General features: G+C 39.2%; 1 protein-coding gene across 1 annotated transcript in view; it reads left to right on the top strand.

Moving 5' to 3' along the window:
* Adamts5 (ADAM metallopeptidase with thrombospondin type 1 motif 5) overlaps nt 1–16,802 on the top strand; it is a 46,165-nt gene that overhangs the window by 19,624 nt on the left and 9,739 nt on the right. The window contains exons 3-7 of the mRNA XM_021185177.3: nt 4,177–4,344; nt 11,946–12,229; nt 13,422–13,605; nt 13,949–14,124; nt 15,344–15,519. Of these exons, the coding sequence (XP_021040836.1) occupies nt 4,177–4,344; nt 11,946–12,229; nt 13,422–13,605; nt 13,949–14,124; nt 15,344–15,519 (988 nt within the window). The remainder of the gene's footprint in view (nt 1–4,176; nt 4,345–11,945; nt 12,230–13,421; nt 13,606–13,948; nt 14,125–15,343; nt 15,520–16,802) is intronic.

The raw sequence follows: 16,802 nt of genomic DNA, 5'->3' as shown, positions 1-16,802 counted from the left end.
GAAGGAAGGAAGGAAGGAAGGAAGGAAGGAAGGAAGGAAAATTCTTTTCCTAGGTGCATTTTTTTCTAACTGCATTTTTACAGGACAAGAAGGTGAGGGCATCTTTAAATGCATATTTGAAATATCAAAAGTGAAAATCGTTTAACAATTTTATGATGAAGGCTATGATAAAGGCTATCCAGTTCTAACAGTTTTCTTTTTCATCTTTGTACTCTACTGACTACAAAGGCTCTAAATACATAGGTGAATGCGTCCCTTATGCAAGATTTGGTTCTTTAATGTTAAAGATCTTTAAGAGTGAATGGCCACCTCTAAGTCTGTCTCCACCTCTTGTTCATTAGTTTAGGTTCCCTATTTGAGTAAGAGAGCTCCCTCAAAATTACTTTATCCTTTCAAATTGCCTTAAATCCACCCTACTCTTCCATTCTGATATTCTGACTCCCAAGAGAAAAATACATCTCCACAGCTGCAAGGGAAAGGATGGCTCCTCTCCATGGGTCTGGAGATCGAGTGTATACCCTTTGACCTCTAACACCTCATTCCTCTACTAAGTTCACTGTCCCGTTGCTTCAAAAGCTCCTCAAAAACAAACAAACAAAGAAACAAACAAAAGAAACAAACAAAACAACAACAATAACAACAATTAAACACTTCGAGGAGAACAACTACTGTTAGTCTTATGAAGTGACCATGTCACTTCAGCAGATTCTTCTTGGGGCCTTGTGTCCTCTAGGTCATGAATATCCAAATGCCATCTGATGGGCATTGTAAACATCTTTTCAATGATTTCCAAGCTAACTTCCTCTGAAGAAGCAGTTGTCTGAAGAAGTAAACTCTATCTATCCTTGTCAACCAGACCTGCATGTATGCAATTTGTGTCCCCTTCACAGCTAATTGAAATCCAGGATTGTCAGTTGTGATGTTTCAGTTTAAAATTTCCTAGAATCTGTCTGTGCATTGCCGTGCTCAGTCACCTGTGATGTGAGTGCCTTGCCCATCTCTCTCTGTGTGACTTATCATTCCAGTTCTCAGGGGTGCTGAGAAATTGCAGACTGACATTAAACGCCTTCCCCTAACTGACTGGTGACACAGGCTTTAAGTGGACGCTCTGTTCGCTGTTTGTGACCTTCAGTGTGTGTCACTTCCTCCCTGAAGAGCATCCAACACTCTTCACATTGGTCTCCCTTTTCAAGCTCTGCCCAGCTCTGGAAGGGAAGTCACATGGGTCTCCTATGGAATTCACGTGGTTCCAGCTACTCTGCAACTAGCCACCCGTTTGTGGTGCACTGAAATGCTCTTCTAGAACCATGACTTTTGTCACCCTTGAGGGAGCATGCTTTCCCCATCCAGGCAGTTAACTGATTTTCTCCAGGTAGGATGCAGTATTTGCCTTTAAAAGTCCAGGTAGGATGCAGTATTTGCCTTTAAAAGTTCGTCTTCCAGGAGTGTTTCTGACTGATTTGAGGAACCTTACAAAATGCACCTTCCCTTTAAGCTATAGCAGAACTGGAGCTAAGATTTGTTCATGTGCAGATTTTCAACCTTTTCTGGTTGAACTTGCTCATACGTGTCTTTGGTAGCAATTAAGTTAGATAGCTAAATTTAGGGATCTTAAAAATCACAATGTGATATATGAGGAGCTAGAGAAAGTACCCAAGGAGCTAAAGGGATCTGCAACCCTATGGGTGCAACAACATTATGAACTAACCAGTACCCCGGAGCTCTTGACTCTGGCTGCATATGTATCAAAAGATGGCCTAGTCGGCCATCACTGGAAAGAGAGGCCCATTGGACTTGCAAACTTTATATGCCCCAGTACAGGGGAACACCAGGGCCAAAAAGTGGGAGTGGGGGTGGGTAGGGGAGTGGGGGGGAGGGTATGGGGGACTTTTGGGATAGCATTGGAAATGTAAATGAGGAAAATACCTAATTTAAAATAAATGAATGAATAAATAAAAGAACTTTCAATTTTGCAAAAAAAAATCACAATGTGATATATGAAATAATACGATAAATAATTTATCAAATTGGGCTAAAAAATAAACTGCCTGGTTGTCATAATTTAAATTTTTTAAGTTTATAGGCATTACCACTGCATGTGACAGAAACAAAAGCAAGACTTTGTTCAGATCCTCAAAGTGAATTTGATGTTTGCCACACTATAGTTTATACCATAAATTAAAACCACACCCACTCAATGAAGTGAAAATCCCTTAAGGCAATAATAAAAATGCCTTTGGAAAGTGCTATTTATATTGATTTGGAAGAAAAAGATCCTGGCTCCTTTAAACATGGGTGAATATCTCAGAAATTATAGTGCAAAAAGCACATACTGATACATTTATACATGGAGTTGACTATCCTGTTACAGAGATTTCACTGGGCACCCTCCCCTCTCTCTCTTCTCATGACATATTTCACAACTCCAGCATCAAACATCCAAGCACACTCCACTGTACTGGCCATTAAAGCTTCTACCTTGGAGAAGTCCAGGGACTAGAGGGTGAATTCACAAAATGTGCTGGATAGATTAAGTAATTTTGAGTAATCCTAATAAATATGTTTTCTGTGGATTGTGATACCCTTTTTAAAAAAATTCTGCATACCACTCCAAATTTAGAGTGGCCCTTGCCAGTCTTGCTTCCCATCTCACTGGGGACACACCTCACAAACTGAGATGGATTCCGATGCTACTGAGAAATCCCATCATGAGTGTCATGGTGAGGCTTTTTAGAGAAATCTTGCTTGCCCGGTCAATTCTGTAAATGCTGTTGAAGTCAACAACCAAATAAATGGCATAAATATGTGGAGAATTGGAAGGTCACCGAACCGTAGTCACTTCATTTCAAGCACGAGAGCAGTCAGCTGCTCAGTGAATAATTTTGTTATGAGGTGTCAGTGATTTAACAAGTTGGCCCAAAGTAGCTGGAATGTGGTGTGAAAGATTTCATTTCTGTTGGGCTGTGCCGCTCTGCACTGACTGGACTCCTGATCACGTGGCCAACATTCCTGCATTTTCTGTATGAGAATCTTTGGGAAAAGTGACCCATCTGTTCTATTGTCTTACACAAGATATTGGTAGTGTTATATGATTCTGAAAGCTATGGTGAAATATCTAGTTACATGAAGTCTTTAGGCTTTGAAATTTATAGAAGAAAGTCAATGTACCTCTTAGAGTATGGAAAATTTTTCTATCAAGAAACAAGAAGCAATTTACTCCGATTATAAGGATCTGAGGATACTGACACTCTAAGAATTGATAGCTGAATAGGTGAGGGGACAATGGTCTAGCAACAAGTAATGGAGGGTTATGTGCACGCACATCCTGGCCCTGTGCCTTAGAACCATCACTCATCTTCCTGGAATCGAGTTCTTCACTTATTGCTAGTACTTCATAACAACTATGTTGAATTCTTTTTTATCCAAAATACAGTAGAGATGAGCATACTTCCAAAATAGATTCTTTAGGACACTAGTAGCTCTCTGTGTTTCACTAAATATAATAAACAGAAACACGAAGAGGGCTGATATTTTATGCAGCAAGAAATCCACTATATGTTACTTCTATTTGTTTTTGTCTCTTGGGCCATCTCTGGGAACTATATACTTGAAAAAGAAAATAGAAGCCACTGACTTTCAAAAAGCATCTACAGTTTGCATCTTGCATAGCACTAAGTCAGCTTTTAGCTCTAGATGCTAGAAATGCGCTTTGATCTGCTGGGGTTTGTAGTCGATCAGAGAAGGCAGAATCCTAACAATAAAAATAATTTGTGGTGAGACTATGACATAATCCCACAGAAGCCTCCCAAATTCATGATTCTAAATAAGGTTTTACATGTTGGTGAGCATATGGGAACCACATGGACTTTGGGATTATCTCCTTCTTCATTTATTTTTAATTTCATCCAAATGCTCACCCAAAGCAACTACTTCATAGCAGCTTTCATATGCAGGGGGAACAGCCTGGGTACGTAGACTGTTAAACTCACCTTTGTTTAGGTGCAAAAAAAAAAAAAAAAGAAAGAAAAAAGAAAGAAAAAAGAAAAGAAAAAGAAATCAAAAAACCAAAAACAAAAGCTAAAGAACTTTTTAGGTGGAAATAGAAACTCAGAATATTCTGTAACCGGAAATCCTCTTCTCACGTCCATCATTTGCACTCTCTCTTCTCTCCTCTAGGGCATCTACTTGGCCTCTCTCATGACGACTCCAAATTCTGTGAAGAGAACTTTGGTACTACAGAAGACAAGCGTTTAATGTCTTCAATCCTTACCAGCATCGATGCATCCAAGCCCTGGTCCAAATGCACGTCAGCCACCATCACAGAATTCCTGGATGATGGTCACGGTATGTAGGTTTCTGGACAGCGTAGGCTCAGGAAAACAGGTTCAGATTGTTAGGAGCTTCCCAACATGATGACCTCATGACGCTCAACTCTTACCCTGTGAGACAATGGTTATTGGAAGAGTCTCCAAAAAGAAGCAAGCAAATTGATTCCCTCTTGGCATGCAATGCCAGCATTCTTGGTGGCATTACAGCTATGGTATTTCTGCTGTTGACTTAAGAAGTTCAAAAGGGAAAGAGTGTGGGAGACCACACAGAATGTCTAGCAGTGGGAGCCCTGAGAGTCTGGCTTTTATTTCCTCTTATACCGCTAAGTTCCTGTGAGAACATTGGCAGACATTTTGGTTTGCCTGATACTAATATGACTTTCAGAATTATTTGTTGCATATCCATTAAAGGGCTTTGGTTAAGGTGTAGGATGTGATGAATACCTTTGACAGCAATATAAAACTAGAAAAGGAAGCTCTTTAGTTATTCATTGAGTAGAAAATTTTGATTTTTATCCTGACAGCAGGTTCTCCTGGAAGTGGACTAAAAACTACAGAACCAAAATAGCCCAACCCATGGTGGGAAAAGACTTAAAGAACTTCAAAGGAAAATTGCTGGCTTTATCCTTGTGAGGCAGTTCAAGAGCATAGCATACTTTATTAAACTCCAGAAGAGGAGGATTAGTGCTGTAAGTCACAAAAAAAAGTACAGAGGAAGTCACAATTTCTAGAAATAATAAATCCTATTCCCTAAGTAGTCTTCGAAACAAGCTGTTGCAAATTTCCTTTAGTCCTTTACAGTTGTAACATCATAGAAATATGGCAAGCAGGACAACCACAGGTGGAAAGAAGCCTTGAAAGCATAAGCATATACTTCCACCTCCTCATCTTTCAGAAAAGCAGCCATTCAGCCTTCTTTCTGCTCTCTTCAAATGGGTCTCTTTCTGAAACAGGTGGCTAAGTGTTGGATTTTGGAGATTATAATCTCCATAAAATGATCTAATGAGAGTCATTGCTCAAAGTAGCATCAAGGCAATCAGCGATAACCATCTTCATCCCGGGTTTCACAAAGTTTTGGTCTATAAACACCTATTTCTTAATGTGTTAGGCATTTTGAACTTCAACTAAACAGTGCCAAAACAACCAATAGAGTAATTTAATTTCGAACAGGTGAGTGTTTGCTACAAAGTGTTCTTTTTTTCTACCCTGTAGCCAAGCTGTGCTCATTACTTCATGATTCCCTATATTACTGTTGAACTGGTAAAGCCTTTTTGGATACTTGAATTTGCATTTCATAATCTTAAAAGCAATCTAGTTCCTTCTTGTGTAGAAGTTTTCAAAATTTCAGCAGCATAGTAATATTAACCTGTAAACCTGCCATTCTGCAGGCTGAAGCCAGGATTGTGAAGTTCACGACAGCCTTGCATGCAGAGCAAAGTCATGCCTCAAAAATGGATAGATGATAGATAGATGGATAGATGGATAGATAGATAGATAGATAGATAGATAAGCAAATGATTAAATATAGAAATAAATATTTTATCAACAATATATATGAGTATATATTTATATATATAATATATACATATATATCATAGCAGAAATGAACACTTAAATACGTAGAAACAATACTAATATGCATAGACGTTTCATTTAGACTAAAAAAAATGGCAGCTCTTTAGTTTGGTTATAGATACATCCTGGAGTGAATGATCCCCTAGTCACCTTTCTCTCAGTGCTGAACATACAGAAAGTCTCTCTCTAGTAGCATCTTAACTCTACTCCCTTACTGTTTTAGTTTTTAAGAAATAGCATGAATATTTTATTTTAAAATTATATATTACACATTCCAAAAGGCTTAGCTCAACCCTGAATCTCTAAGTGAATGGATCAGGTTGCTAAGGCAGCAAATTCTTATGGCCAAAGTCGGTCAGCTTTGCAGCCTGTGTACGCATTAGCTCAGCTGCAGCGCTGTGTGGAATTGTGTTCCTTTGGCGATGATTTGAGAATAGAGCCTTTATTTCATGTTTGTGGATCAAGATCTGACTTTCAGGATAACTATGCTTCCTGCATTGTTTCAATTTTTAACAGTATTTTTATATTTTAAAGGACCTGTACTCTGATTAGTTTTTAATTTCCATCAAACTCCCCTACATTTGCATCAGTTTCTGTTCAAAGGGGCTTCAGACAGAGAGCATCTAAGAACACAGTCATAGTAGAAACAAACATATTAACTCTCATTAATAAAGATTGTCAGAGTCGCCAAGATGTGGATTAAATAAACAAGAGAATTGTGAGAAATATATTTTTTCTTATATAATCAAATCTTAATTTTCTATGTGTTGATTTCTATTAGGTGGTCTTTCATTTTAACTAAGAAAGAAAAATTGTATGTTTTCAATCACTTCTAATGATGAAAGTAACTTTGGCATAAGGAAAGGTGGTGTACAAGCAGGAGCCAAGCCATGGATCCTGTTGAGAGATCACACCGAGATATTTTATTCCAGTAGTGGCACTCTAGCTTTGATATTTAAATGAGATTTCAAAAAATTAATAGCCTGGTAATTTTGATTTAAAAATACCGACAAGACAGTTTAGTGTCACTGTGGTAGCAGGAACTGGCAAGCCCCGCCCCTCTTTTATGATTGGAGTGCTAACATTTGAACTACAACCATAGAGAATCAAGGAGAAACCCCAAGCCTAAACTGATATAAAAACAAGCACACAGGCCCACATTTGTTCAAAACTAACAGATTTCATCACACCATAGTTTACCCCCCCCCCTTTTTTTTATAGGAAGCCAATGACATGATCATTGGCAACACCTGAGGCCATACTCTAATGAGTTGATTTGACAATAAGGAAGTAAGAAAACCAAAAGCTAAACCAAAAACAGAAGAAACAAGAAAACATACAAACAAATAAACAAAACCATATCGTGCCCTGGTACCATTTTCCTAAATAACAACAATGTGACATCTACTTGTCTTGCTAATGTCATTCCTAGAGAGACCTGTAGACACTGGCCAGATACAGTGGTGATTTATGCAGAAAAGCATCCCATGTTTAGGTAGGTATTGTCACCAAAACATGTCCAGTGTTTTGATGGTGCTTGAAAAACACATGATCTGGAAACACATTCGGTGTGATATCACCTCCTTCTTATTTGCTTCTCCAGTGGTGCTAAAGCAAAGTGAAGTTAGAGTCAAATTAAACTCAAAGCATTTGATTTATTTTTTAAATTATTAGGCATAAGTAGCTGAACATTTGTAGCACTCTACCACTGCCAGAGTTGAATTCATTAGTACTGAGTGTTTCCTGATTTAGGTCCAAAGAGAAATGTGAAGTGGTTCGGATATGGCTGGGAAGCCAAAGTGCACACTCTTAAGTAACTGTATCTGGAGACTTGTGATTCAGAACAGGAGTCGCCATGCCTCATGGGACTCCCCAACCCTGGCCAAGGGCTTTGCAGAAATGTTGCAGTGTTTGTACAAGTTAGCTGGCTGGGAAGGCAAGCCTCTGAAATAAGGGTAAGCATGGGCAGAGAAATAGTGCAAAGGAGGCAGGTTATTGAATTTCCTTTACCAAGGGCTTCCTAACCTTCAGTGAGGTCTAGGGAGATAGCTTTGTTTGCTGCATCTGGAAGTCCTCTGCCAGATAATGAGAAGGACCCAGTGGGTAAAACTCAAGAACACCAGCAACCTGAGCTGATAAGAGAAACATACGGAAATTATCTTGTTGCTTATTTAAAGAACTAAGGGTACAGCTACTCAGCAAGCACAGAAGGTTGGACAGAAAATACTAGTGGAAAGCTATATATCTGGATTCTTTGTCAATTTCCAACAGTAGGTATACATATAAAGCCAGATTTTAAGGTAATATGAAGAAATTGATGTCTTTTATAGTCACATCTTGATATTTCCATAATAAGTATGCTTTTTGAAAATATGAACAAATAACACATACTCTAAGGCCACAGTGAGCTATGACTTAAAGCTTAGCCTCACTCCCATACTGTTATATACAATGGTGAGTATACAATGCTCCCTTCGGCTGCAGACTCCTAGAATGACTTTAGTCAGCATCCTCTGTTCCTCTGGCAGTGTTTGTGTTCCTTTATCACTAGACCCAGAAATGGCTTCTCAAAGAAAGGGAGTGCTTCTCACTACTCATGATAGACATCCATCTAAAAACCCCAAAGAAAGCCATAAGCATGAAGCTAGAAACAAAATGGGAACAGCAAACGTTGTATAAGGTTCGGATGCTTCTTCAGGATTATTTATTGGGTATTTCCAAGCTATGGATATTTAGGTCAATGCTCAATCTTATAACCCAAGTGCTGAAAGAGGACAGGAAGAAGCAGCTATGCTGCTAAAAATAGAATAAGGTAAAATCATTAAAAATTAGTTCTATAATTTCTACTTACCATTAAGAAAAAGAACAGCCTGAGATTCCTGAGCCTTTTAGGTTTTATTTCCTGGAGGCAAGCTGTAACTTCCATCATTGACTGGTGGGGTGCAGAGACTGAGGAAAAACCACCACATTCTTTCATTTACCCACTTCCAATAATGCTTTTGGGGTTTTAGTTGTTGGCCTTATTTCAGACTTTTAACCTTGTATGCATGGCAAAACATGTATATCATGTGTATAGGTGCCTGCCAACTTTCCTTTGTAAGTATCAATCTTACATGCACCAAAGGAAGAAAGGAAGAAGAAAGGAGGACAGAGGGAGGAAGTGAGGAAGGCCCAGTGTGGCAGTCTAGAATAGAACAAAGGCCAGGCAGAATTTCCAGCTAATAGAAACGTTTTAGATATGAAGAAACTAAAAGTAGGAATAGATCAGATAAAGAAAACGTCAACTGTTAGTTGGATTCCAATAAAGGCAAAGGAATTTAAATGCTGAAAGAATACGCATTTTCTCATTTGCAGTCTTCCTCCATACCATATTCACATTTCAAAGTGGAAGACAAAGATCAGATATTACTACATCACTTTTAAATACTGTGCACTGTGGATTTCATAGCCAGGCATTGTAATGATTTTTGTCATTTCCCAGCATAAGGTTTCCATGTGGTACAGATGTCTGTACTGTTTTGTTTCCAAAGGAAATCATTACATATAAAATCATTACATATAAAAACAAAGTCACATGCTACAGAGTAAGCAGAAATGAGTGCAGAGACAAATCTTTATTTAAAAAAATAGCAGTAAGTTAATCTCAACTATTCAAAGAAGAAAATTGCTTTATTTTCAACAAGAAAATGTCATTGCCATGTGACTCTTATAAAGTTATTTTAATTGCACTGAGTTGAGTTTTGTAAAGACGAATTGCATCTTGAAGTATCCTCGTCAGAGACTGGTGCCAAACTGCCTGCATTCTACATTCCTCAGCCATCCCCGTCTCCTGTAAAGTAGGGTGGGTGTCAGTGGGAGTCTTCCCAGCTAATACCTTGTTAGGAAGTCTATGGTCTATACTTTTTAGGGAAAGAAAAACAAAACAAAAGAAAAAATGTTCTAACAGCAGTTTTGAGGACTTGGAAAGCATTCTCGCTGACTCTGAGATTTGTTGACAAAGAGATGTGTTGACAACTCACTAACATCATCAATCTGCTAAGGCTGCTCTGGCTTGCACAGCAGCCAGTTCAGGCAGCAGTGAAGATAACATTTTTTTCCCCAGAGTTCCAAAGTGTCTGTTCTTCCTCTGTCCCATAAAGAATGTTTAGTGAGGTTTACTATCATTCTTTCCTATTGACTTGATGTTAATGTTTTTCTTTTAACTTGATGTTTTTCTCCCCGAGTTCACTTTGGCGAGATTCTCATGTTTAATGCTTGTTCTGGCTGGCCTTAAGAAGCTTTACCTCTTCAAACGCTCTGGCTCAGTTAAATGGAAATTGGCTATTTATTCATTTTCATATAATGCCTCTGTCACAGATGGACAAATAGGTGTATGTGTTCTCTTTCTACCAAGTTGATTATACAGTTGTAAAAAACTGTTTATAGTACATTCCAAACATGCTGAATAGATATTTTCTCAGTATAAGGATTTGGATGTAGAAGAATTTTTGTTGGACAAATGGCATTGACTAACATACATAAATGGTTCTTTAGTTCAGTCGAACATAGAAGCAACTATCATTATTTTGTCTATTTCTGTCCTGTCTCTAATTTTTCAAAGCTAAATCTATCTTTACAGTACATAGTGAAAAAATAAGCATCTCACAGATCCCATAAATGAATTAGGGAGAGGTTAACTAACTTGGCTAAGAGTACCCAAACATATGGTATTTTACCAGGATTAAACTTCAGGCCAGCTGTTTCTTGCATTAAGCATAATCTCTGTCACTTAGAGGATCTGTACATGTGTCAGCCCCTCAGAAAGAAAAATAGACATCTTTCTATAGGTCTGACAGAGACAACATAGTATGCAGCCCCTGATCACAAAGTCCTAGTAACTATGTAACACTGGGTAAGACATTGACAATTTATGTTTCTTGATTTATCTTTAAGATGAATAAAAAAAGTCAGCCTCCTGGGATTTTCATGTGAATTAAATATTCACATGAAATATATATTACATGTAATATATGAAAAGAACCATGAATGTATAACAAGTGTTAGTTGTTATTGCTATTATAATTGGTGTAATAATTATATAATTGAGTGAAAAAAAATAATAATTAAAAGCACAGAAACTAGTGGGCTTCCATGAGAGAGTATACAGTAAAGAAAATGATTTCAGCTCACCAGGTCTGGCTTCTTAGGGAAACATTTTGAGTGAAAAGAACTTTCAGCTTTTGTGAAGTCTCTATAGCATCCCACCGCCTCCACCTATGCAATGCAGTAAGACCCCAACTGCTTTTGCCTGCCATTCTAGATACTCAACAAGCCTACAATAAACCGGTTTAATAGAAGTCCAAGGTAAATGATACACTGGAACTTCTCTGGTCCACGTTACCAAAGATTCTAGCGTTTGATCACTGCTTTATTCTAGAGATCTTGAAAGCCTTTTATTGCAAATTTTACCAGCCTGTGAGAAATACTTATTTCGCCTCTCACTTTAGAGGAATATTAAGGAGTAGAACAGGACACCCTCCCTTTTTTGTTTTCTGGACAACTTATATGTGACTCAAGAATTTTAGACATTCAGTAAGTGCTCATTCAGTGAGTGCAAAGGGGAATAATGACCTCGGATGTCCTTAAGTCTTGGTGACTAGGAGACAGACTATGGGCACATGAGGAAGAGGTGAATTAGCACTGGTGAGTGGGGTGTCACCAATGAGCTTGCTCAGAGCTGTAAAGGGCACAGTTACCATGAAGCTCCCCATTAGAGTTTCTCCAAGACCCTCTGCATTCCCTCAGTGATGTATTACAACTATTACAAAATTGTCATCCAGGACAGTAGCACTGGCAGCCTGACATCCACCATTACAGCCAGTTTAAGGGGGCCCCACTCTAAGAGACTTCTAGAATCCAAACAGATGGCCAGCCCTGCCCCTGCATCCCCACGGGGACTACTCTACAGACTTGTAGATCCTGAGACTTGACTTCTTAGGTCCCTGATTATAGCAATTTGAAACCTAAACCCAGGTTGATTCTAACCCTTGATTATTCTCCTAGGTAATTGTTTGCTAGACCTACCACGGAAGCAGATTTTGGGTCCCGAGGAACTCCCAGGACAGACCTACGATGCCACCCAGCAGTGCAACTTGACATTTGGGCCTGAGTACTCGGTGTGCCCTGGCATGGATGTCTGTGCGCGGCTGTGGTGTGCTGTGGTGCGCCAAGGCCAAATGGTGTGTCTGACCAAGAAGCTGCCTGCTGTGGAGGGCACTCCCTGTGGGAAGGGAAGAATCTGCCTTCAAGGCAAATGTGTGGACAAAACTAAGAAAAAATATTACTCGGTAAGTGGCGAGACCCAACACAGGAAGTGCTTTTCCAGGCATGCGTGTTCATCGCGATCACAGGGCTTTGTTTCCCAGTTAAAAGATTTTTGTCCTTCAATAATCTATCAATTTTCATCTCCTCTCCACTGCAGCCCTGCCTGTAACCAAACAAAGGAAAACACACAAGTAACAGGGATTTCTTGGCAAACTCCATGATTTCACAAGTAAATCCAGATTGACAAATTCCACAAATAAACTGAGATTAGCACTTAACGTGTAGCCTCTACAGTGCTTTTTTGAAGGTTCCCTTTTGAAATCCTTAAAGTTATCAGAACGTGTCTGCCGATGCTATGGTCCTTGCTCATATCCTATAAGATTCCACATGGTCACTTTCTCCCAACAGAAAATGTATGTAATGTTAGGAGCTATGGTGCTCTAGAGGCTGTGCCCAAGAATATGATAACAATGCAGGAGACAGTTCTCATTGCCTGTGTCTTGTCAGATATCCTGACACAGGTGCAGGAAGCTTATATTTCCTAGTCAAAATAGCTCATATTATCACAGCTAACAAAGTCTCTCAGCTTTCTCCTGCAGTGTCTCCATAGAAAGAAGCGCACAGTTTGGTACCTAGGCTTGTCTTTCCATATGGAAAGCACAATATCTGAGCACACAGGCTAAAGGTGCCTTGCATTGTCTATCATGTCTAATTGGGTATTTAGCTGATCCCAGCTCAAATGCATTCATGTACGAAGCAGAGTCTATCACAGACAGAATGTGTGATGTCAACAAACAGATCTCAGAACGTAGAGACTAAATAGAAAGAAAGCAATGTAAATGCCCAGCATCATCAAACAAAGGTTTCAGCATGATGCATTTTTCATTATTGGTCCAAGAGGAAAATACCAAGAATGTTAACAGCTATCTGTGGTTATGAACAAGAGTTCAACAGTATTGGAAGGCTCAGGAAATACAATGCCTGGAGAAAACAGGATGTAATTCTTGACATGTGCTCATTACTTAGGGTGACATTTTAGACCCTGTGCTGCTAGAAATGAGGTCCTGAATAAAGATGACCTGCTTAGCATCAGAAATGGACTGCAAACCCTTAATTGGTGCATATGTATCCACTGGGATGATATACGCAAGTGACTGTAATATACATGTGGGATATTTTTTCCAGACTTAAAATATCTTCTGCTTTCTATTTCAGACATCAAGCCATGGAAATTGGGGGTCCTGGGGCCCCTGGGGTCAGTGTTCTCGCTCATGCGGGGGAGGAGTGCAGTTTGCCTACCGCCATTGTAATAACCCTGCACCTCGAAACAGTGGCCGCTACTGCACGGGCAAGAGGGCCATATACCGTTCCTGCAGTGTCACACCCTGCCCACCCAATGGTAAGTACGCTGCCCTCAGGTGTCAGTAATCACATACGTCATGCATTATCCCTATTTTCATAGAAATAAACAAGGACGGCTGGAGAAGTAGCATTAATCTCATACTGGCTAGAGCAGGCACTCATATATAAGATACTAACAAATATGAGGGGGGGGGAGATTTTTAGTTTACTGTCACAGACAACAGTGTCTCCAAGAGATGGGGAGACAACACTTCTGTTTTTAATTCTGCTTATATGAAGGCACTTGAAACACTAGTGCATAAAGAACTCATAAGAACAGAAATCATTAAATTTTATGTTCAAGTTAATAAGGTATGAATGTCAAACATTATGTTTTCTAGGTAAATCTTTTCGCCATGAGCAGTGTGAAGCCAAAAATGGCTATCAGTCTGATGCAAAAGGAGTCAAAACATTTGTAGAATGGGTTCCCAAATACGCAGGTGTCCTGCCGGCAGATGTGTGCAAGCTTACGTGCAGAGCTAAGGGCACTGGCTACTATGTGGTCTTTTCTCCAAAGGTAACTATCTCTCTACGTCTGGAGCAGTGGGCATGCTGGGCAGAAATTACTTCATAAAGTAGGTTCTGTAAACTTATTTTACAGAAAGGTGTACTAAATTACACCATCATTATTTTCGGGACAGTTAGATTTGGGAAGGTTTTGTTTTGATCCCTGTAATTTCTGTATTTTTCCAACTTTACAAAATGGTCTAAAAACATTTTAACAGAACCAGCACATGATTTAAAAATGAATTTTTGAAAAGTGTAGCTTATTATCTGGGAAGGTACAATGTCAACTTCAAAATAACCTAGAGAAGAATATACATTTTTCCAAACAAGTTTTGTGAGAGGACTATTGGGAAGAAAGACTTCTATTTTCTGGCTACTTACTTAATTTATGTGTTCAATCTACCAAGGTTGCCTGTTTCCATTCTTTCTGCTGGCCCTCAGGGCTTCAGTCCTTTTCTCTCACCCAATGCCAGAACAGGTTTCACTCTACCCCGCCCCTCACTCCCCCTTGACCTGTCCACTTTCCCTCCCTACTTGTGATAGGTTTTACATAAGTCTCAATTTTCAAATTTGCTGCTAAACTAAGAGTTACACAGCAAAGAATCTTTGTATTCTTAAGCTTTCTGGTGCTCAGATCTCTACAGGAGCAATAGTCCCCCAGGAACTTAAGGGATTCTTCTCACCAATGTAAAAAGACAGGTGATACAGTGGGGCCGTGACTTGAATAAAAAAGTAAAAGGAAATTAATAACTTGAATCACCAGATATATTATGCAAGAAGTTTAAGAGAGAAAGTATATAACCAGTATTCTTTCCAATAAAAAATGTATTATGCATATTTTAGAATCTTCTAGAAACTAAGTGGTTGATTGCTTTTTTGATGGGTTAGTTTTGAAGATTTCTTTATTTTTTAATTATATAATGCATGTGTGTGCATGTATGTTGACATTCGCACATGAGAGCAGGCACCTGGGAAGGCAAAAGGTATTGGATCCCCCATGGAGTTGGGGTCACAGGCTGTAGTGAATCATCCTTCCTGTGTCCTAGCAACTGAAGTCGGATCTTCTACAAGAGCAGTATGTGTCCTTACCCAATGATCAATAACTGCCTTATTTTTCAGTGTAGAATTTATTACAATAAAAGTTCACAAATTACAACTTTCTCCTTAAGTAATGGAACCAAATTCTTGAGCCCAGATATCCCTTTTACTGATAACATTGTCATATGCAGGTTACAGATGGGACTGAATGCAGGCCGTACAGCAACTCTGTGTGTGTCCGAGGAAGGTGTGTGAGAACTGGATGTGACGGCATTATTGGCTCAAAGCTACAATATGACAAGTGTGGAGTGTGCGGAGGGGATAACTCCAGTTGTACAAAGATTATTGGAACCTTCAATAAAAAAAGGTAACATGACAGCACCCTAGCACTCCTGTGAATTAAACAAGGCTTTAGACTTCTGCAAAGCTGAAACAGGAGACAGGTTACCTCATCTCTTTGCAGGCGAAGGTTTAAGGTTAGTTTAGCAATGCGTCCTGCATAGGAACAGGGGAGGAGAAGAGCTGACAAGGGCTCTGTGGCTGATGGAAACTTTAATTGTCTTTGGAAGCAGATAAACTATAACAACCTTCATGGAGGGAGAATTTAGGATTAAAGAGCAAAAAGAAAACGTGGGCACTGTTCTTTAAAGTGGAGCCTAGCGAAGCTGCATTTTCTAAAGCCTCAAATGATTGGCTTTATCTTGACTTCATGATATTTTTTTAAGTTTTATTTTATGTTCATGGGTGTTTTGTCTGCCTGTCCATCTGCACACCATTTGCTTGCAGCTGGAGGAGGCCAGAAGAGGGCATCTGATTTCCCGGCATTGAAGGTGTAGAAAGTTTGAGCCACCATGTGGGTGCTGGGAACTGAATCTGAGTCCTCTGGAATAGTATATACACAGGGCTTTAGACCACTGAGCCATCCTTCTCCGTCTCCTTCCATGCTATTTTTAATTTATTCTATGAATATTTCATACATATCTATAATGCATTTTGGTCATACTCACACCCAGTCTTCTAGCTTCCACTGCACAACAGTGTGATATCTCCCATCCTCACGTTTCCTCCTCCTCCCTTCTTCCATTGCTTCTTTGGACTTTTTGGTTGGCTGGTTTGTTTTTTGTTTGTTTGTTTGTTTTGTTTTGTGGGTTTTTTTTTTTTTTTTGAGGCATGGTGTTGGCATGCAGACCAGGGAAACCATGAACCCTTGAAGGTCTGATCATCTTGCCTCTGTGCTGGGATTCTCTGTGTGAGATGCCACTCCTGGCTCTCTTTACAATTTTTATAGCAAACAATTTCTCACTCAACAGTGTGTTTCTCTTCAGAAAACATTTTTCCCTGCAAAATGTAAGTTAATTGAGGCACTGTGACAACACTCCCATTTTACAGGGGATGATCTGGTTTCTGTCCACTCTATAAGGACAGACACACAGAAATGTCTCCTGTTTCCATACTTTTGCTTTAAAACACATGAGACCACAAATTACAGTTTCTGGAATCAAATGACCACATCAACAGCTTCATTAAAAGGACTAAGTAGTAAACTAGTTTGAAAACCTTAAAGTTATATTTCATATGATTTTAAAACCTGCAGAATTATTCTGATGGTAGATACATACTATTAATCTTCCTAAATATTGACATCAAAAC

Source organism: Mus caroli, unplaced genomic scaffold, assembly GCF_978045245.1.
Source record: "Mus caroli unplaced genomic scaffold, Mus_caroli_1 scaffold_17, whole genome shotgun sequence".
Lineage (NCBI taxonomy): Eukaryota > Metazoa > Chordata > Mammalia > Rodentia > Muridae > Mus > Mus caroli.
Note: the sequence above shows the minus strand (reverse complement) of the source record. Positions and strands in the feature narration are given on the sequence as shown.